The 20,586-nt window shown below is 40.6% G+C and overlaps 3 protein-coding genes across 7 annotated transcripts in view; 2 read left to right on the forward strand and 1 right to left on the reverse strand.

Annotated features, from left to right (window-relative positions):
- Positions 1 to 1,903: 1,903 nt before the first annotated feature.
- hgs (hepatocyte growth factor-regulated tyrosine kinase substrate) lies at positions 1,904 to 13,689 on the forward strand. Of its 5 annotated transcripts, none has more exons than XM_050068798.1 (20): positions 1,904 to 2,063; positions 4,116 to 4,200; positions 4,316 to 4,391; positions 4,597 to 4,689; positions 5,564 to 5,687; positions 6,007 to 6,059; positions 6,244 to 6,312; positions 6,466 to 6,590; positions 8,241 to 8,352; positions 8,477 to 8,575; positions 8,663 to 8,758; positions 8,910 to 8,948; positions 9,051 to 9,215; positions 9,338 to 9,551; positions 9,635 to 9,807; positions 9,895 to 10,035; positions 10,187 to 10,370; positions 10,491 to 10,627; positions 10,733 to 10,915; positions 12,204 to 13,689. In XM_050068798.1, the coding sequence occupies exons 1-20, from the start codon at positions 2,027 to 2,029 to the stop codon at positions 12,333 to 12,335; spliced, it is 2,337 nt and encodes a 778-aa protein (XP_049924755.1). In that variant the 5' UTR covers positions 1,904 to 2,026; the 3' UTR covers positions 12,336 to 13,689. The 5 variants fall into 5 exon arrangements, with proteins under 5 accessions (XP_049924755.1, XP_049924756.1, XP_049924758.1 ...); XM_050068799.1 differs by having other exon boundaries at positions 9,341 to 9,551; XM_050068801.1 differs by having other exon boundaries at positions 8,268 to 8,352.
- A 58-nt stretch (positions 13,690 to 13,747) lies between these two features.
- zgc:103625 (methyltransferase-like 26 B) lies at positions 13,748 to 15,511 on the reverse strand. Its single transcript, XM_050068804.1, has 7 exons — positions 15,419 to 15,511; positions 15,128 to 15,330; positions 14,759 to 14,921; positions 14,609 to 14,668; positions 14,461 to 14,528; positions 14,299 to 14,377; positions 13,748 to 14,216 (listed from the first exon to the last, which is right to left on the reverse strand). Exons 2-7 carry the CDS (start codon positions 15,325 to 15,327, stop codon positions 14,169 to 14,171), a joined length of 618 nt encoding a protein of 205 aa, XP_049924761.1. The 5' UTR covers positions 15,328 to 15,330; positions 15,419 to 15,511; the 3' UTR covers positions 13,748 to 14,168.
- Positions 15,512 to 16,866: 1,355 nt separating this feature from the next.
- The window catches only part of mrpl12 (mitochondrial ribosomal protein L12), a 5,248-nt gene continuing 1,528 nt past the window's right edge, over positions 16,867 to 20,586 (forward strand). The window contains exons 1-4 of the mRNA XM_050069871.1: positions 16,867 to 17,068; positions 18,838 to 19,036; positions 19,169 to 19,237; positions 19,360 to 19,497. Coding sequence (XP_049925828.1) covers positions 17,010 to 17,068; positions 18,838 to 19,036; positions 19,169 to 19,237; positions 19,360 to 19,497 — 465 coding nt within the window. The 5' untranslated portion in view covers positions 16,867 to 17,009. The remainder of the gene's footprint in view (positions 17,069 to 18,837; positions 19,037 to 19,168; positions 19,238 to 19,359; positions 19,498 to 20,586) is intronic.

The raw sequence follows: 20,586 nt of genomic DNA on the forward strand, positions 1-20,586 counted from the left end.
TCCAACAAATCTAATTTAATTTCTAACATATCACTATGTAAGCAGCATTATAGAGTAACTCAACAGCAGTAGCTGAGCAGTGTCTTGCTGGCCTCTCTGGTTGAAAGTTTCAGGAAGTTTCACCTCTGACTGGGCTGCACACTGGTTGGGTGTGGACCAATTTGTACCTGCTTTGTTGCACCTGTAACACTACAGTACACCTGAATGTCACTGCAGCAAGGTGAGTAGTTAACCACTGGAGGTCAAGAAAAAACAAGATATTCAGGGTGTGTGAAGTTGCTCTTTAGTTAATTTTCACTACTTTATATACTAATGGGTAGTTTAATTACAGTACATCATGTTCTATATAGTTATTATAGATCTGTAAAATCTTAATCTGCAATTGAACAATTGCATATAGATGTCAAATAAATGTAAAGAATTAAGAATTGGGGTTAGGGGGAATTGATACATCAAAGTATCACAATATTTTGGGTGGCAATATTGTATGTATACAAGAACGCCAAGTATTGATATTTTTTAGGGAAGCACGATGTTGGATTTTTTTGCAGGCAGTGGCCGATAATTGATATAAATATCAATATATCAACTTTTTCCCCACCAGTGGTCATCATGTCTCTTGTGTAGTGGAACTAATGTCATATTTTGCATGCATAGTCTTATCGTGATGGCCCTCAAGCAGATGGAGAAATGAAATTAAATGCGTTTCAATGTCTGTAATATTCATTCATTGTGCAAAATAAGAAAAAGCATGTTGGCTGATTCTAATAGTTAATTTTAAAGACAATATCGGCCGATAATGATGATGTGCCAATATTAACGTGCACCCCTAATATTTATTAAGGGTATAAAATTATCAATATTGCAAATACAAATTAGACTTTTGGTAGTCTTCTAGAATAATATACTGTAAAACTTCAATTAAAAACCAAGTCCCAATTAAAGGCCCAGTCCCTTTGCGGATGTATAAAACCGTGTTGTTGAACACCTCAAATTATGTGTCCATTTCTCAAAGTTATTCATATTCTTTTAGTCCATAAGGATCCTCAAGTCAAAAGAGTCAAAAGGGTGTTTCATAAAAAGCAATCCAAGTTTTGAATAATGTTTTAAGAGGATAAAGTGGTGCTGTGCTGGTATGCCAGGTGCCGTAATCCTCCACTGCCTTAACACTCTATCTCTTATGCGCTGTCTGTTGGACCTAGATCAAATGAATAACTCATAATTGATATGTGATCTGAAGCCTAATTTTTTATACAAGTAATATTCATACTGGCTTAAATACACAATTTGATTGTATTTCCTGATCTTTGCTGATCAGCAGTTTTGTATGAAAGGAAGACTTGTCCCAAATGCAGGCCTGTTGATTTCACTGATTTAAGCAAATAATAGCCCAGGTTATTAAATTAAAATTTAAGGTAATCACCTGCTTTTTCAGTCCACTAGATACATTTTGCTTCGATAAAACAACTTAAGTGAGATGAATAGACCAAAAACTTAGGGAGACAAACAGATGTTAATAAAGTTTTCCTTTGGAGACACAATTTGCATTTGAAAAGGGTAAAACATTGCAATATATGTTATTGTAATACTCAGCATATCGCAAAATATTTAAAATCTCTATTATGTTACATTGTCACTGAAGTATGGTGATAATATGGCATTGTGGGGCCTCCAGTGAATATTTCCGGAAGTTAGCAACGAAGTCTAAAGAAGCAGAAAACATGCTAGCAGTTTACCTCACAAGTACTGCAAATACTTTCTTCCACGCCCTTGACATATTATTTATCTGTGATAACTGCGAAAAATGTACTTGTCATTACATTTTCTTTCAGTCGCCAGAGGGAGCAAATCCCCCCATGTTGCTGTTCATTGGCCGGAAGTGGGAAGTAGGAAGAGCCATACAGCTGTGCGCTGTGCTCCGTGGCTAACAGATAAGCTAACAAGCTAACACCTCAGCGGTGAAAATACCAGGACCCGTTGACTAAACAAGACGCTTCGACAGCTACTTTGACACTTTGAATCTAATATGGGAAAAGGTGGAGGTACATTTGAAAGGCTTCTGGGTAAGTTATCACCACATCTGTTAGATTAATAGTTTATTAGCCAACTGTGAGTCAAAGTGCGATGTTTTTCCAGCGTATTGTTTTGACAGACGCTGGGGCTGTGGCTCTCAGGCCAGCTAATTTTAGCCTGCTAACAATTTCGCTGCTATTGTTTGGAGGCCTAAGAAAGGCTCACTTAAATTAGCAAGTAGCGAATACAGTGTTATGTGTCCGATATTTTTACCCTAGCTCTCATGAAAGCTATGTTACCTTATTCTTGTGTTATCTCCGTGCTACCATCTAAGCTAAACCGGGTTGTCGATTTCCTTTATGTTCACCCCAGCTTCATACATGATATAATATATTAACGTTAGCTAACGTAGTGATTCAGTAATAATGCCACTGTGTAACTCATGACATGGCCCCGGCTGTCCAAGAAAGCCAAGCGGCCGAGGACAACATTGACATTTGAGAGATAATTAACTTGTGACTTTTACTGTTGTAAGTTTTTTTAAGTCCCCAACAGGTTGATTAGCTCGCTGCTAGACGAGTATAATTAGCACAGCTAGCTGCTAATCTAGTCTCTGTATAGATCAATGTTACACCGAATTAGACACATTCCCATGAAAATACAGCTGGGAAAGGTGGTGTGAGGTGGCTAATTAGCTTAGCTTACCTTAGCACTCTCCAAGGAGAAAATACCTCCGTTATCATACATGTGCAGCATCTTGTAGGCTAAATTAATAACTAACACATAGTCATCTATTGATAATATTCTTACTTGAGTTTCAGTAGCAATTAAAAAACTGTATATGGCACAATCAATGCATAAAATGAAACAAACAGTGCTTAACATAAAACCAGACAATAAATGGCCTGTCTTGAAGGGGTGCTATGAGGTAAAAATGACCTCATGAAGCCAGCTTGTAGACCACCCTCTGTGCATTTTGTACAATGTTTTTTTTGGTTGGACATTACCAAGTTTGCTTTCTTGTGCTTTGTGGTGTGTTGTCGAATTTGCAACACAAACATTTAGAAATACACACCATGTAAGCGTAGTATTTTTTACGTAATGTAGTTGAAACTAGATGTTGACACCGGGCTTCAAGATCAGGTACAAACAAATCATGTCAGTGGATACTGTGCCATAGTTGTCCATATTTTTCATATTCCAAAAGATACAGTTATGTGAAGTATTACCACGCACCAATTGCCAAACAGTTAAGCAAGGGCTTTTTTTGGTTGTCCACTTCATCAAAGTCACATTTCACAAGATGGAGTCAGTAATAAGACAGTATTTTGGGAAGAGTGCTGGCACCCCCATTCAAAGCAGTGAAATAAGTCCAAACATTGTGTTACTAAATCATAAGGCATCTTTTGAAACTCAGCAAATTTAACATGTATAGCACATGATAACCAAAGTGAAATCCCAGATCATATTTTCTCTCACGTCACCGCATTGCACATTACAAAGTTAAAAACTTGTTTGTTTCTGCATAAAAAACACTGGGATGTAGGTCAGTTATCTGTCTCTTAAAAAGATTAGTCTATTCTTCTTCTACGGTATTTACTGTGTAATTACTGTTTTTAGAGAAAACATCGCTGTGTGTAATGGTAACAAATCAAGAGAATGTTTGCCTTACACACAAAATACAGTATATGTATTTATAATACACACTTATTCGCTAGTTAATTTAAAAAATAATAGAAACATGTGTCAGTATAATGCAATACAGTTGAACAGCACCACTGTTACAACCTCAAAAATGATCAAAAGGGTGATTCAGCATCTCTAAAAAACATTTATAAACATTTAACTGTATTCAACTGCATTAGTTTCAGCAAGGTGTAACTAATAAACTGACAGCTGAGTGTAGATATTCAATATATCTGTGAAGCTCAAATGGACATTGTTTCTGTAAAGCTAGTCTACTATATGGTATGCCTGTGATTAAGAGAGGAGGAGGCCTGTCATTTTTTTTGACATGTTGGTTTGGGGTAGCATATACTGTGTAGGAAATATTAGATAGACAGTACATGTGTTATAGCTTTTACCATCTGAACTAATTGCAGATAAAGCCACCAGTCAGCTGCTGCTGGAGACTGACTGGGAATCCATCCTGCAGATCTGTGATCTCATTCGACAAGGAGACACACAGTGAGTGATCCTGCCAAGTTCCCCCTACATTCATATCTGTCACTACTGAAGTTGAAAATAGCTCAGACAAGTGCTTGATTTTTCTACTGAGCAATATTTGTTTTTGTCTTTGCAGAGCTAAATATGCCATCGGGGCCATCAAGAAGAAGCTGAATGACAAAAATCCACATGTGGCCCTCTATGCACTTGAGGTAAGATGTGTGTACAGCAATCAGAGATACTTTGTAAACTGGGGGAAATTGTGACTATGGAAAATGTACAGCTGTCTATTTTTGTGTGTGTTAGTGTGCTTGTTTTTGTTCCAATTTCATCACTTCTTTTATGAAGAAAGCTGCTCTGGTGAAATGTGTTTAACACAGTTGGCATAGTGAATGATTTTGTGACCTCACCCTTCAGGTCCTGGAGTCAGTGGTGAAGAACTGTGGCCAAACAGTCCACGATGAAGTGGCCAGTAAACAAACTATGGAGGAACTGAAGGATTTACTGAAGGTGACACTTATCATTTACAATGTACTGTAGTTGTAGTTAATACTTTCTTTTCTTTGTGAAGCTGAATTTGCTGACAAAAGTGAACTGAAGTCAGAATTTAGGGCTGCAACTAAAGAATGTTTTATTATCGGTTAATGTGCCAGTTCCTTTGTTATTACTTGAATAAGGGTAACATCTTCAAATGTCTGTTTTGTTTGCTCAACAGAACAAAACCTGAACATATTCACTTTACAATGATATAAAACAGAGAAAAACAGCAAATCCTCATATTTTAGACACCTGAACCAGTGAATATTCATCATTTTTGGTTGATAGAGCATCTAAAACAATTAATCAAATGTCATTCTGTTTGTTTGTTTTTTCTAATGAATTTTGTGTCGATCGACTATGTGAGTAATCAGCTACTTCTTAGAGTTGAATAATATCTAAATATCTGTGCAACTATGTGTTACATAAACAAGCAGTTGGAATGTTTGGGTACAGTGTTTTTGCCCCATTACACACAGACAGGGTGATTTGTCTGACCATATTTTGGCTGGAAGCCTCATCGCATCAGGCAGCCAGCTGCATAACAGCGTGAGCTAGCAGTTTTTGATTGGATCCCTGCCGTGTCATGTGACACAAGCTCCTGCAGCCCATGCTGGTTGCCACTTCCTGATGATGTCATAGCCTTGTGACCGGAGTTTTGTTATTCATACCATAGGGACTTCCCACCTCAGTTCTTGTTACCAGACACAGTGTTGTTTAATTCAGCTTGTTTAGCCAGCTCAGTTGTACCACTGTTATGTGACAACTGAAACATAGAATATAAACACAAGAGAGGTTTGAAGGTGTAGATACTGTTTATTTCACTGTGTGGTTCTTTTACCACCAGAAACAGACAGAGCCAAATGTCAGAAACAAGATCCTTTACCTGATCCAGGCCTGGGCTCACGCCTTCCGCAACGAACCCAAATACAAGGTGGTCCAAGACACATACCAGATCATGAAAGTGGAAGGTAGGTGGACACGTTCTATGTTATACTTGATTTTCTTTCCCCATCAAGCTTGCCTGAAAGGAAGATTGAGATTCTCTTTAAGTATGAATCACCCAGATAACTGTTTCTCAACTCTGTCTTAGCTACAGTTACGTTTAAGAAAAACACATTTGTATGTGTATGTTATTACATTTTAAGCAATGTTTTAATGACTAAAACTGAACTGAAATCTCATGAAATATTCAAAAACATGTTATATTGTTTCACACAACAGTTATTATGAACAACAACTATCATACTGTATGTCGAACAGTTTTGTTTTCCGTTTCTTTTCTCATAGGTCATGTGTTCCCTGAGTTTAAGGAGAGTGATGCAATGTTTGCAGCTGAGAGGGTGAGACATTTTGTTTTTCTTGCTCCACTGACCTAGACTTTATGAAGTGAGTGATATTTGTAGAATCAGCCTGAGTTGTCTGGTAAATACATGTGGCACTGAAGTATTTACAACAGAGTATGACTGTGCACAAAGCTCCACTGACCTGAGATCTGTAGTAATATAGCATATCCGCTTTGTCCAGGCCCCAGACTGGGTTGATGCTGAGGAGTGCCACCGGTGCAGAGTCCAGTTTGGAGTAATGACAAGAAAGGTAGGCCGGGCTTTCTTGAAACTAGGGCACGTAAAGGTTTTATTGTTTCCGTCATTCAGTTACAGCACAGTGTGTGTGTGAGGAGTATATGCTTATAGCACATTTGCGGGAGTTGACCTGGATTTGTGTTTTTTTTTTTTTTGCTTTTTACAGCACCATTGTCGAGCCTGCGGCCAGATTTTCTGTGGCAAGTGTTCGTCTAAGTACTCCACCATTCCCAAGTTTGGCATAGAGAAAGAAGTTCGTGTGTGCGAGCCGTGCTTTGAGCTGCTGAACAAGTGAGTCCCCAGATCTGATGGAGCCAGTGTGAATGTTCAAATGACGGTGACTCTAAACAATTCCTCTCTATCTGTAGAGAGCTGCCTCATTAGCTGCAGTACGACACTGGCAGTGTAAATTAGTCTCTTGCTGAAGTTATGTTGTATGCTTTTGTTGCTGTCTGAGCCTAAGTGTGTTGGTTTTAGATTACTTTCTGTTCCTTATCACTGTCAGCCTCCAGTGCTTTTGGCTTAGGGTAAAAGCTTTTAAGATTTATTTAATGCAGTGTCTTGTCTGTCATCCTTGCTCACCCTCACCGATGTGTTGAATTTCATTTTGTGTAGAAATGTCATTTTTTGTGTTGTTTATTGCTTTGCGACCTCCACCAACGAGGTCTTGTTTTATCCCTGCTCGTAGTATATTCTGTCATAATGTTTGAATTTGCTCTTTTTCTTTAATGACAGGTCTTCTGAAATTTAGCACATAATACATTAGATGGCCCTGATTAAACAGTTATAGTTTTTTTGTTATGCAATAGACTATTTTATAACGCTAAAAATGCTCTTAATTTAAGAACACATGCAAAATCAATAAGCCACTTGATCCTGTAAACGACTCTATGGAGACATTTTTTAGATGGCTATCATATTGTGACATTGGGTTTGCCCTGTTAAACCTTTAGAGTCTTAACATTCCTTGGCATGACTGTGTGTTGTTTTTTGATGCAGCTCTAAACCTGAATGTACATTTAGAACTTGTGTTAGTCGAAGAACAAATGCGGAAAGCAAGCAGCAATGACAGGATGGTGTACTTCCTTGTATTGTTCTGTTCTGGAGCCTGTTTACACCTGGTATTAATCTGCTATGTGACTTGGGTGATCCAGTTACAATCAAGACACTCTTAAGTCTGTCTGTTCTCAGCTGGCATTAGAATGCATCTCCATATGCTTCTTTACTACTTGTGATCGCATATCACGTCCCCACTCTGTCTGCAAATAAACACGGGAATCATTTCTGTTTGCACTGAGCTTTTCATAATGTTGTATGCACACTTAAGTGCCTGCTGCTAGAAGACTACAGCTGTGAAAGTGAAAGCTCCATGCTGGGGACAGTCTGTGAAAGTGCCCTCATACACACAATGTGACAGGACTTAGCATCACACAGCTAACGTCACCTCAAGGCCTTATTTAACAATACAGTTGAGCTGTTTGCTGTGTTGGTGGGACCGTTTAACATGTGGTGCTGCTGTGTTAGCTTCTGGTAACTGAGCAGACATTGAACTGATCATTGTCCAGGAGCAAAACGGCTCCTGAGACTGTCCTTCAGCATTAACATTGGCAGCAATAGACAGTGGGGAGTCAGATAAGCAATAACGTCAGCTGAGTAGGCAGTTTTTCAGTGTGGCCTACTGGCGTACACACTGCTACAAGAATGTGGCCATATGCTGTTCAGACACTTCCAAATGTAGTCTGAGCATTTGGATCTCAATACGTATTGAGGATGCATTTGGTGCAATCGCACCGGTTCTTAGAGCTGTCCACTTGTGATCCGATCACCCAGGACGCATGTTAATACCAGGTGCAAACAGAGCCTTGTGTTGGTGTCTTATACAGCATGCTCTCCTCTGATTCACAAAGCTGTTTGTCCTCCCTGATCCCTTTTCCTTACCAGCCACCCCTCCCTCTCTCCTCCTCTTAGGAAAGCTGAAGGAAAAGCCCCTGCCCAGGGCACCGCCGAGCTGCCTCCTGAGTACCTGACCAGCCCACTGTCCCAGCAGTCACAGGTAGAAATACAAAATTACAACTTGTCCTCACCGTGCTCTGTATTGAAAGATTTTTTTTCAGCCACCCATTAATGGATTTTGTGGGCTGTTGCTGGATCTTGCCACTCCTCTGCTTTCTCACCAGATGCCCCCCAAGAGAGATGAGGCAGCATTGCAGGAGGAGGAGGAGCTGCAGCTGGCCATTGCCCTTTCTCAAAGTGAGGCTGAGGAGAAGGAGCGAAAGGTGGGTTGCACAGCTGAAATATGCTTGTATTTTCACTGCCTGTTTATAGAGAAAAGGTGACACATATACCTGTGTGTGTACTTACAGAGGCAAAAGAACTCCTACTCCATGTATCCAAAAGCTGATCCCACTCCAGTGACTTCCTCAGCACCCCCAGTCAGCACCCTCTACACTTCCCCTGTGGTATGACTTCTTCTCATGCTGCCTTTCTCTCTGACAAACTGAATTATTTACACCAACAGATATCTGTTTTCATGACTAAAACAATGTTCAACTGTCTGCTGATTGTTGAGAAAATTATACCTGACCAATGTGAACAATATGCTCTCTCCAGAACTCCTCTGCTCCATCAGCTGAAGATGTAGACCCTGAGGTACATGTGGGATTGCTGTCTTCTTCAATATCCACGTTAAAGTAGATTAATGGGAATCTCACATCATGCTTTCAATACTGATGGTAATATGTCACATTTCAGCTGGCCCGTTACCTGAACAGAACATACTGGGAGAAGAAACAGGAAGAGGCTCGCAAGAGTCCCACCCCATCAGCCCCTGCCCCTGTGCCATTGGCTGAGCCCCTTCCGCCAATCAGTCAGCCTGTAGAAACTCATGTTCCTGTTCAGCCTGTCAGCATAGTGGAGGTATGTTGAAACTTAGTAGTAGTAGTTGTTAGTAGTATTTTTTTTTTATGTCTAGCAGAAGTGGAGTGTGCAGACCACAAATGACTTTGTGTGTTTTGCCTCCCACTTGTCGCCGCCTTCAGCAGCAGTACCAGAACGGGGAATCGGAGGAGAACCATGAACAGTTTCTGAAGGCTCTGCAGAATGCTGTCACCACCTTTCTTAACCGCATGAAGAGCAACCACATGCGTGGGCGCAGCATCACCAACGACAGCGCTGTGCTCTCACTCTTCCAGTCCATCAACAACATGCATCCACAGCTGTTGGACATCCTCAACCAGCTAGATGAGAAGCGATGTGAGTGTTAGCCATGCGTGAGATTGTGTGTAACACCGCATTTCTGTGTGTCCAGTCTCCTAACTATCACATGTTGCCTGTAGTGTACTACGAGGGGCTGCAGGACAAGTTGGCTCAAGTGCGCGATGCTCGGGCAGCCCTCAACGCACTTCGGGACGAGCACAGAGAGAAGCTGCGTCGTGCCGCAGAGGAGGCAGAGAGACAAAGGCAGATCCAGCTGGCGCAAAAACTGGAGATTATGAGGCAGAAGAAACAGGTAATGGAGTGAGGCTCTTCATTGAAAATGCACATGTTCATATACTATTCATCGCCGTGCTCACAAGTGTTTGCCTTTGATCTGCAGGAGTACCTGGAGATGCAAAGACAGCTGGCAATCCAGCGCCTCCAGGAGCAGGAGAAGGAGAGGCAGATGCGTCTGGAGCAGCAGAAGCACACAATCCAGATGAGAGCCCAAATGCCTGCTTTCTCTCTGCCGTACGCCCAGGTACACACTGCATACTCCACCATCGCCTGTCAGGCTTAACTAACACAGCACATAGTGCAGTACATTTTATTTTAATGGTCATGTTTTGCCATTTAAATAAGATGTCTTTGGGAATTAATGTCTGGTAATGTATGTATTCGCTTCTATGCAGATGCAGTCTTTGCCCCCAAATGTGGCGGGAGGGGTGGTGTACCAGCCAGGTGCTCCACCAAGCTACCCAGGCACCTTCAGCCCTGCTGGTTCTGTGGAGGGTTCACCTATGCACAACATCTATATGAACCAGCCAGGGCAGACTGCACCTCCACAGTACCAGGCTATGCCCAGCGCTGCCCCAGGTGACTTTTGATGGCTTTAGAAGTAGACAATATTTAACTGTCCTACTGCAATATATTTGATATTTTTATGTTTCGTTTCTAATGTGCTCCTGTGTGACTGACTGTCCTCTCTTCCTCCAGATCCCAATATGGTTAATGCATACATGTACCAGGCTGCAGGCACCAATGGGCAGCCTGCTCCTCCTCCTGGTCAGGCTCCGCCCACTACTAGTCCATCGTACTCCAACTATCAGCCCACGCCCACACAGGGCTACCAGGTCTGATTCACTCCCACTTTAGAGATATCGTTGTTACATAAACTCCTGCCAAATATTGAATGATGAATAATCAGCCCACTAACCGTTGTCCCTGTTTCTGTGTAGAACGTGGTCTCTCAGGCCCAGAGTATGCCCCCCATGTCCCAGGCTGCTCCCACTAATGGTATGGGTTACATGGGCTACCAGCCGTATAACATGCAGAACATGATTTCAGCATTGCCAGGACAGGACCCCAATATGCCCCCCCAACAGCAGTACATGCCAGGCCAGCCGCCTATGTACCAACAGGTCAGCGACTTTTTATTTCTTCCTTTGCCACCCGCTGTTAACATGAGGAAAACTTTGTAAAGAGTTTGTGACATTTGTGGTAATTAGCTTGTGTCTTCCATATGCTCACTCGGGATGGGCATGAGTACTCAAATTGAAAGCCAGTATAAGTTCTACGTATAAAGTAATTGCCGTCCAACCTCTAACATATGAACATGAGTTATCTATTTTTTTAATGCCTCTGCGCCATGGCCTAAGGCGTTATGTTTTCAGGTTGTCCATCCATATGTCTGTCTGTCCATCTGTCCTGTTTTGGTGAACACAATGCCTCAAGAATGCCAAGGAATTTCTTCAAATTTGGCACAAACGTCCTCTTAGACTACACAGTGAATTTATTAGATTATGGCGGTCAGAGGTCAAAGATCAGTCACTGTGACTTTGCTTGTCTTATTTTCATGAATCCAATATCTCAAGAACATCTTGAGGCATTTATTTTTTTTTTTTTAAAGTTGGCACAATTGTGACAGCGAGATTCACCTAATATAGTAAACAAGCTTATTATGCTAACGATGGATTGGAAATGTGCAACAGCATTTTTTGCCGACACAAGATATCAAACAAAGCCAGAGACTGTGTCGTATTAAGTTGCTGTGAGCTGTAAATGTACCACTACTAACCAGAAGATAATGTTATCTTGCAACTGAACTGGGCCTCTCCACTTTTTCCGGGCAGCTGCCTTTGTGACAGCAGCTGCCAGGCTAACTGTTAACATCACATGGCTAACCTTACTTAAGGTTTTTTTTTATGGGTTTAATGACAGAGTTGAGCTGTCTGGCGTTGGTGGGAGTTTGATGGGACCGTTAAATGGCTCACTGTCAGATATTAGCTGCTGGGTTAACTCGTGCTAATTGGGCAGACGAACTGATCAGAGGGAGAGTGGCTTCATGCTCCGGAGGCAGTCCTTTACCACTGCGTCTAAACTATGTAACAGCAGCAACAGAAAGTTTGCTTATTTTTCTTATGTTTGAGTTATGATTTAATAGGCTAATTGAAGTCTGGATATTCAGTAAGCTAGTTTCAAATTGAGCTTCTTTTCCCATTGGCCAATTTATGTTCCTATATTTACGTTAGTTTTTTTTTAGTACTCTATAATAATGTAATTCGAGTACTTAAAATGCCAATCCCTAGAACTGACACAAGAAGCTGTAGCTAATGATTTATTTGTATCTTTGTTTTTACTTTTAAAGTTATTCCAAGCTTAGTCCTCATTAATCTTCCTATTTTGACCTTTACTGTTTTTTCTTGCTAGGTGGCTCCCCCTGGTGGCCCGCAGCAGCAGCAGCAGCAGCAGCAACAACAACAGCAGCAGCAGCAGCAACAGCAGCAGGTCCCTCAGGTTGCGCCCGGCAGTGCAGAGGCACAGCTCATCTCTTTTGACTGAAGTCTGCACGCTGCAGGGTCTGACACACTACACCCTCTCTCCTCCTTTGGTCTTTCCCCTCACTCTCCGGACTCTCTGCCCTCCTGAAACACACACGCACACACACACACACACACACACACACACACACACACACATACACCTCTCCCACCTTCCACCTTGCTGTGATGTTGTGGCAATGTAAAATATTGTGATGATGTTGCAGAACTGTTGCTCTCCTTGCCTCTTCCCTGCTGAAGTACGGGAATGCGGGGTGAAGCTGCTAAAGATGGCACCATAACCCAGACCCTTTCACCCTCTTCCTCCCTCTTTCCAGCTGATATGTATGTAGTATTTCCTCATTAAATGAATTACTGAAGCTCAGAAATAGTCAGTGGTATTAAAGTTTAAAAAAATGAATAAGAAAATATGATAATAATTGAGAAGAAAAAAAAAGACAAGACATAACCATCCTTTGTCTCATATTTTTCTAAAGCAAAATTTGCATGTTAAATTTTCATTATTTTCTGGAATGAAGTGAATTATTGCAATGTATCCCAATTGAGAGGCATCTGTACGTGCTGTTTAAGAGACTGTGGGTGTGAGGGTAAAGAGTGAGGAAGCACAAAGGTCTGAAATAAATGGCATTAACTCACATCTCTGTCAGGTTCACAGCTGGCCATTCCAGTTATAGTTTCCAATTCCATCCCTTCTCACACGCAGACAAACGAGGGTCATCTTTTCTTGTTTTGACATTTATTTGTTGTGCACTGCTGGAATGTCGAGTGTCTTAATGTAGTTTCTTAAATGATGCAACGCGTTGCAGGGATTGTACATTATGGGAGGAGTTTCAGATGATTAGCTGGGTGGTTGTTTAACCCTCAATAAATACGCTTTCATAAACTAAATCATGACAATGACACAACTAGTGACCATAAACTCCACATAATAAAGCAGTACAGCAACTCTTATAACATCCCGCATCTCTTTTTTAAAATCGTTTGTGTTGTTGCTGATGAAGCACAGACACAATACGAGACTGAAACATCAGACCTTAACCCATAATTAACCACAAATAGCCTTCAGGCGCCCCATCCCGTGTGCGTTTGGTTGCAACCGTCACAGATGAGGACTTTGACACAGTGAGTGCAGGTTGGGACTCTTCTTAAATGTACTCGGCTCTTCCGAAATGTGGAAATGCTTGCAGAGCGAACATTACGTGCCGCATGTATGTATTTATCACGCACCCAATCAGTGATTTCTGTAACCCTTCAGTTGCCATCTGTGAACTTCTTTACTCCATCATACTGATCTGTCTGACTTTAAAAAGTAATTTTAAAATTATATTTAATAAATATCTGGTTCTTACTGTCAACTTGCTTATTCTCGTTTTTATTCTACAGCTTTCCATGGGATTTAAAAAGAAAGAGATGTCTGATATGACAACTTTTATTCATGTAAATACTGTGTGCTATGTCACATTCACACATGTTTCAACAAGAGGGGTAAAGGCAATAATATTACATCAGTGACTGAATGGATGAAGTATACTTTTAAGTTCCAGTGTGTGGGATTTAGCGACATCTAGTGGTGTGTTTGCAGAACTGAAACTTGAGCTATGGTGACCAATCTGGAGCCAGTGTTTGATTTGTCCATTTTCGTACTTAATGGAAAAGGACCTGCTCTGTATGTAGATATTAACGGCTCATTATAAGGTAACAAAAACACAGTTCTTACTTTAAGGTGCTTATAAACTAATGAAAACAATTATGAATATTGTATACCATTTCTGCCAATAGATGTCCCTAAATCCTACACACTGGACCTTTAACATATAACTGCAGTTTGGCTTCTTTAAAGTTTTCTGAAGATCAGGCATTTGTAGTATTCTTCCATCTCAATCTGGAAATGAAAAACAATACAGGCGTAAGTTATATCGTACTTATTACCAAGTAGTTACCCCAAGCTACAGGAAGTGACTCACCATCCTCTCCATACGCATCCCGTTCCCATAGGCCAGCTGTCTCAGCACATCGATGTCTGGAAGACCCCACTCTGGATTTCTATGCAGAAGCATTAGATAAGTCCGTGTATTTACACACCAAGGGCGACCATGTTGTATTAAAAGATATAAACGGCCACTCACAGTTGTCGAAGCTCTGCGTCAAGGTGTTCATTACAACTTGGCGTAATGGTGCCATTAATGGCGTACACCTGGAACATGTTTAAAAAGGTGTCAGCTTTTGCACACTCGCATAATGACATCATGTTATTAAACCACTGTTGGTACATACCCCATATGTTATTATGAGGCCATTTTGTCTGAGGATCTGACCCGCTCCACTGAACACACCCTTGGAAAATCATTAGAAAAAGTATATCATGAATTACTCACACAATTGAGCTCAATATTTTAAGCGATTTTATGAGGACACCGGGCCTACCTGTGCTGTTTTGAAGGAGCTGTACTGCAGCAAGTTAATGGCAACAATAACGTCACAGGAGTTGCGAGGAAGGCCTGCCCATTTCTCCCACGGTTCGCTGGCATCCAGGTGGACAGGCTGCAGCACGTTCTTTGCATGGGTTGCAGCAATGTATGCCTTAATACTGTAAGTGAGTATTCAGATTTAATCTTACATTTTTTATGTTAGAATCAAGTTCTCATGAATTACTTGCTGCTATTTAATATTTACATAACTGAAAAAATGTACGACCTGTTGCCCATGAAGCTTACTGTCACACACTAGTCTACTGTACTGGCAATCATTTGAATCATTAAGAGATTGTGTAGCATATTCTTTATTAAGACAAACCTGTCCCGAGACTCTTCCTTAATGTCTGATGGCTGCCAGGTAACAAAGGGCATCTTCTGGGCAAAGCGTATGACATGCTGCCCAGTCCCAGAGCCCAGCTCTAAGGCGAACAGCTGCCTGTGGGACTGGTCCTCCAGCACATCCTCAAGCATTAAACTCAGATCCTCCCAGTTCCTCTCTGCCTGGGGAGACAGCAGCATGGTCTGGAGGAGGAAAGCAGAAGGACGTTACCCTATCACCTTGTATTGCCAGCCTATGCATTCATTTTCTGTCTCAGATGATTCCTCTTACCTTCACTTGTGCTGGTTGACCGAGACTAGCCAGGGAATAGCATATTGGTGGAGGGTGGACGTGGTGGATGACTGTAACAGCAGATGGGGTGCAGAGATTACCTGGTTAAGAGGATTCCCTCTGTGCTCCTCCTCAGTGTTCAGCACTGGTGCAGTACAGGTAGGACACACAAACATGTCCACGCAAGAAGGCAAAACAGGGACAGAGATAAAGTCATACAATAAGTTTGTGTCTGAACCAACATGATAAATGTCATCATAGTGTTTAGTATCATATGGCATGATATCATCATACCTGAGTGTGTTTAGAATTGTGAGTATTTACTGCCATCTTGTGGCCATAGTGAGGAACGGCAACATAATGTTAAATAATGGTTAACATACAGTGCATTGATTGTATAAAAATATATATAACAATATAAAAATATGCAGTCTATGATACAGTGTTACTCTGTATAACTGTAAATATGTAGATAAGTATATATTTGTATGATATTAATGCAGATACTGTAAACATTACTACTAACTATAAATACACTTATTGATACCTTTAAGGACTTATAGTCTGATATAATCTATATCTAATATAATTAAAGATAGGCCTACTTTAGGACACCATCAACCATATCCAAGTATGTACAAACGAATTCCACTTGCTGGAGGGAATTTTTTTACATGTAAAAACAATGCAAACTTTCAGGTCAGGTATGTTAAATGTAATAGAACAGATTGTGAAAGTGGGGCATTTAGAAAAGCAATGTACTGTTGTGAACATGGACCAAATACTTATCAAAGGAAGAATTATATCTCTTTCAGATTTTAAGAATTACAGCAGTCAAGCTGTAACTCAAGTTACAAAATGAGTAGGAATGAAAAGTTGTTGGAAAAAAAGATGGCCTTATTTTAAAGCAAGTTAATGACACATTAAACACATAAAAAAATAATTGTATCCAATATCCACAAAACTTTATGTCCCCATACACAATGACACCTCTGACTAAACAGTGTTGTTCATTTTGGGCTTTATACAGCTATACAACTGTGTTATAAAATGTGCTTATCAACATCCTGTTACAATGTATTATTGTTATTTAAGTATTCATACATTTTAAGAATATTAAAATAAATAAAAATCATGTTTCGAGAAAATGATTTTAACAAAAAAATTTGTTTCAATTTTTTTTTAAACAAACAAAAAAAAACTAATTGTGCCAGTGATATGTACTGACACAAAAAGTATATAATAACAATACATAAGCTAATAATATACTACTTCTACTGTTAATAATAATAATAATAATGATAATAATATTAATATTAATAACCATCATCATCAATATTAATATCCGTGTTTTGCTTTTTCCCCCCACATGAATATCAGCGTCATTTCTTTATTTGTAGTTTTCGCATGTACCTTCTGGGCTTCCGTAGGTTTTCCAACAGTTCACGCATTGCATTGTGGGTAGGTCAGCAGTTGAGAGGACGCCATGTGCTGTTGAGGCAGAGGGACTGAAAGGGCTGTGACAGAACTGTCTTGTAATATTTTTTGAGGGACACCGTGTCCGGGACAAACCGCTCCAGTAACCGTTAGCATGTACTGCACCAGACGCTGCCTCCGGACCGCGCTGCGGGCCGCTGCCACCACACACCGGTACGTAATATTCAGTCTGTTGGTCACGTAACACCGGGGCAGCGGTAACGGTACAGGCTTTGACTGGCTGCATCCTCAAGGGCAGGCAGCCGGTGACTGCTGCCGGTTATTGTGGTTATAAAATATGTTCTGGCTCTGCAGCTCGTGCTAATATAAAGGATGTATTTAGTCTAGAGGCAGAGAGGAGTTTCATGTTTAACGACCGTGTGTCAAGTGTGTTAGCTAATGCTAGCTTTAGCTAACAGTAACTGAACACTGATAAACTGTAACAGTTTTAGCCATAACCCAATATGTTGCATTTGGTCTCGAGAAAACGCTTCATATTTTACTTAAGTTTGGTCGCGAAATTCAAAGATAGCATCTGTTTGATTCATTTTCTTCCAGCTGGTAGCTTCTGACAATCAAGGTCACACTCGAGTGACTGGAAATTCATGTTTTTGCCTGTCAAATAACCGCAAGCTGTATATCTTAACTTGTTTAGGGCACAACGGTAAACAGGTCATTAACAGGAGCTACAGGTTGTTTGTCCAGGCCAGGGTGCAACAGGAACAGGAAATAATACAAGGTGTCTGTATAACAGCTTTCATCTCATATCATCCTGCTGCATGTTTGACAACCCCCTCCCTGAAGAGTCACAGGAAGACAGAGATACATTAGGGGGATCACAAAGTGGTTAGCAGGATAGGAAAACTAAAGATAATTCATTTTAAAATTGTCTGTATATCAAGTTTGCGCTCATAAAACAGAAAAGCAGCTGGAACTAAGGAATGATTGGTATTTTTGCTTGAACAAAAAGATAAATTATGCAGATAATCAGCCATTAACATAGTTGCTCATGGATTATTTGTCAGTCTAGTGATCTATGGATTGACATATCAGTTTAGTTGTGCTTTTTTCCTGTAAGTAACTGCATGATTTTATCTCCTAAAAGTGTTCAAATCAGTCTTAAAAAACAGAAATCATTCAAACTGATCTTTGATAGGTGCTCTCATATAGACATATATTTCTTTTAAGGGGACATAATGTGTGAGCTGATCAAGCATTGAATGAATGTGGCCCCAAATTGCATTATGATTGGGTAACATTTGCTGAATTGGAATGAACTAGTCAGTAGTGCATTGTCACTGAAAATGCATCCATTATCTGTCTATGCCAGACAATGATTGAAAGTCTGTACTAAGGCTGCAACTAACAGTTATTTTCATTGTCGATTAATGTCGGTTATTTACTCGACCAATTGCTTCATTGTTTTGTCCATAAAATGTCAGGAAAATTGTGAAATTTGTCGATTAGTGTTTCCCAAAGCCTAAAGTAACATCCTCAAATGTCTTTTTTCCTCCATGTCCCAGGGATATTTAGTTAACTGTCATAGAGGAGTAAAGAAACCAAAAAAATATTCACAGTAAAAGCTTGAATCAGATGATTTTGGACTTTCTGAAATTACTCAAACCATTAAGTTCATTATGAAATTAAGTGGCAATTAATGTAATAGTGGACAAGTAATTGATTAGACGATGAATCGTTGTTGCACTGGTCTGTACCAAAGTAAAGTAGCGACTGTCAGCTAAGCTTTTTGGTAAACAATAGTCGCAGTTTCTCCATAGACAAACTCCAAAAAGAAAAGATCACTCAAGTCACATTTAAGATGCCCTCTGATGCCAGATGTGAACTGCAGCTCTTAGCTGGTTTTATATATACTAATATGTGGATACAATTTGTCTTGTGTCTTGAGCGCTGAACACTACAGTAAATCCATTCTCATTCTCCAGGCAACAGCTTCAGCGGCAAGCACCAGCCCTGTGCGCTCTCCGACTTCTGAAGACCAGTCCGGCCACCCACTCAGACGCCATCGCCACCCCTCCTCTAGACGGAGCACCCAAACAATATTCCCCCAAAATCCAACAGCTCGTCAATGACATAGCCAGCCTCACATTATTAGAGGTGTCGGACCTCAATGAGCTCCTCAAGGTTTGTTGGAAAGTCACTGACTGTAAACCATGATACACCTGGTCAGAAAGAGGTGGTTGAGATGCATCTGTGGTGTTGTGTTAAGTCATGATTTGCTTTTTTTTTTTTTTTTTTGTTTGTGTTTGGTTGCAGAAAACTTTGAACATTCAGGATGTTGGAATGATGCCAATGGGTGCGATGGCTTCAGCTGTACCTGCTGCTGTAAGTACAGGGAGTCGATGATACAGGACCAACCTCCACATTGTATCACTGCAAATTTCAATGATTTCCTATCGTTTGAGTGCACAAATGAAATAGCTGTTTTTTATTCTGTGTGATTTTAGGCCGCAGAGGAGGAGGAGGCACCAGTCAAGAAAGAGAAGACCCACTTCACAGTAAAATTGACAGAATTAAAAGCAGCAGATAAAGTGAAACTTATAAAGGAAGTGAAGAACTGCATCCAAGGCTTGAACCTGGTGCAGGTAAGTCTCATCATTGGTGCTCGGTCTTCAGTCCTGATCTGAGTCATTTAAAGAAGCCCTGTAGAGTTTTTGACCACTGATATCACTCAGGAGTAATATGTGTTGATTGACAGTAGGTGGTGGTAACATACCAAGTATTGCAGCAAGGCATCAGCACAGGCAACGAAACAGAGGGCTGCATGTTAGCAAGCATGGATGTGAACAGGCAGGTTCAGAATAATGGGGTACTTTATCAGCGTATACACTGACAGAAAGCAACATGAACAAGAAACAAATACAAAATCGTCAATGTAACTGACAGCTCTGGAAGTATCTCAGAAAGGGGCCCCAAACCTTCTGATCAAAACTGCCAGTCTGGCCAGCAGAGAGGCAGAAGACAGTGTATGGTGTTGGATCAGAGTCAGGTGTACATCACCCTCTCCTGTGGTGCCAAAGAGGGCGACCAGAGGGTTGGATTGCAGGTCAAAGATGAGGATTGATGATAAGGTTTATAAAAGTGAGTTTTAATAAAAAACACTGAGGTGGCTTGTCTGATTCCCAGTGAAGGTTGTTTCACAGTCGTGGAGCCTTTACGGCAACTACTTCCCTCTATCTTAAGCCTAGCCCTGGGGACAGAGAGCAACAGCTGGTCTGCAGATCTGAGAGTACGAGCAGGGGTGTAAGGTAGTTAGGGCATTATAGCTGATCTGGTGACGCAAAATGCTTATGAGACATCAAGGATGCACACAATGTGTCAGGGGGAAAAGCTTTTCTTTTTTTTTCATAGAAGAAAACTCCACATGGCACACGTATAATCCTATGGGCCCTAGGCCTTTTTGGGGTATTTCTACTACCTTTACTTTTAAGCTCATATCACAGTCATTCTAAAGGCTACATACACATGCTATATCTTGTTTTTTTTTTTGTTTTTTTTCTCAGGACAATCTGGGCTAACCAGATTTGCCATCATTACATGTCCTTCTATGTGCCTGTATTTTATATTAATTTTTATATCAATGAAAAAAACAAATCAGTGTTACTAAATTCTTACATTTTTACATGTATCTCACCATAGCAAGTTGGAAGTAGACATATTCTGCCATATATGAA

The sequence above is a fragment of the Epinephelus moara genome, chromosome 18, assembly GCF_006386435.1.
Source record: "Epinephelus moara isolate mb chromosome 18, YSFRI_EMoa_1.0, whole genome shotgun sequence".
NCBI lineage: Eukaryota > Metazoa > Chordata > Actinopteri > Perciformes > Serranidae > Epinephelus > Epinephelus moara.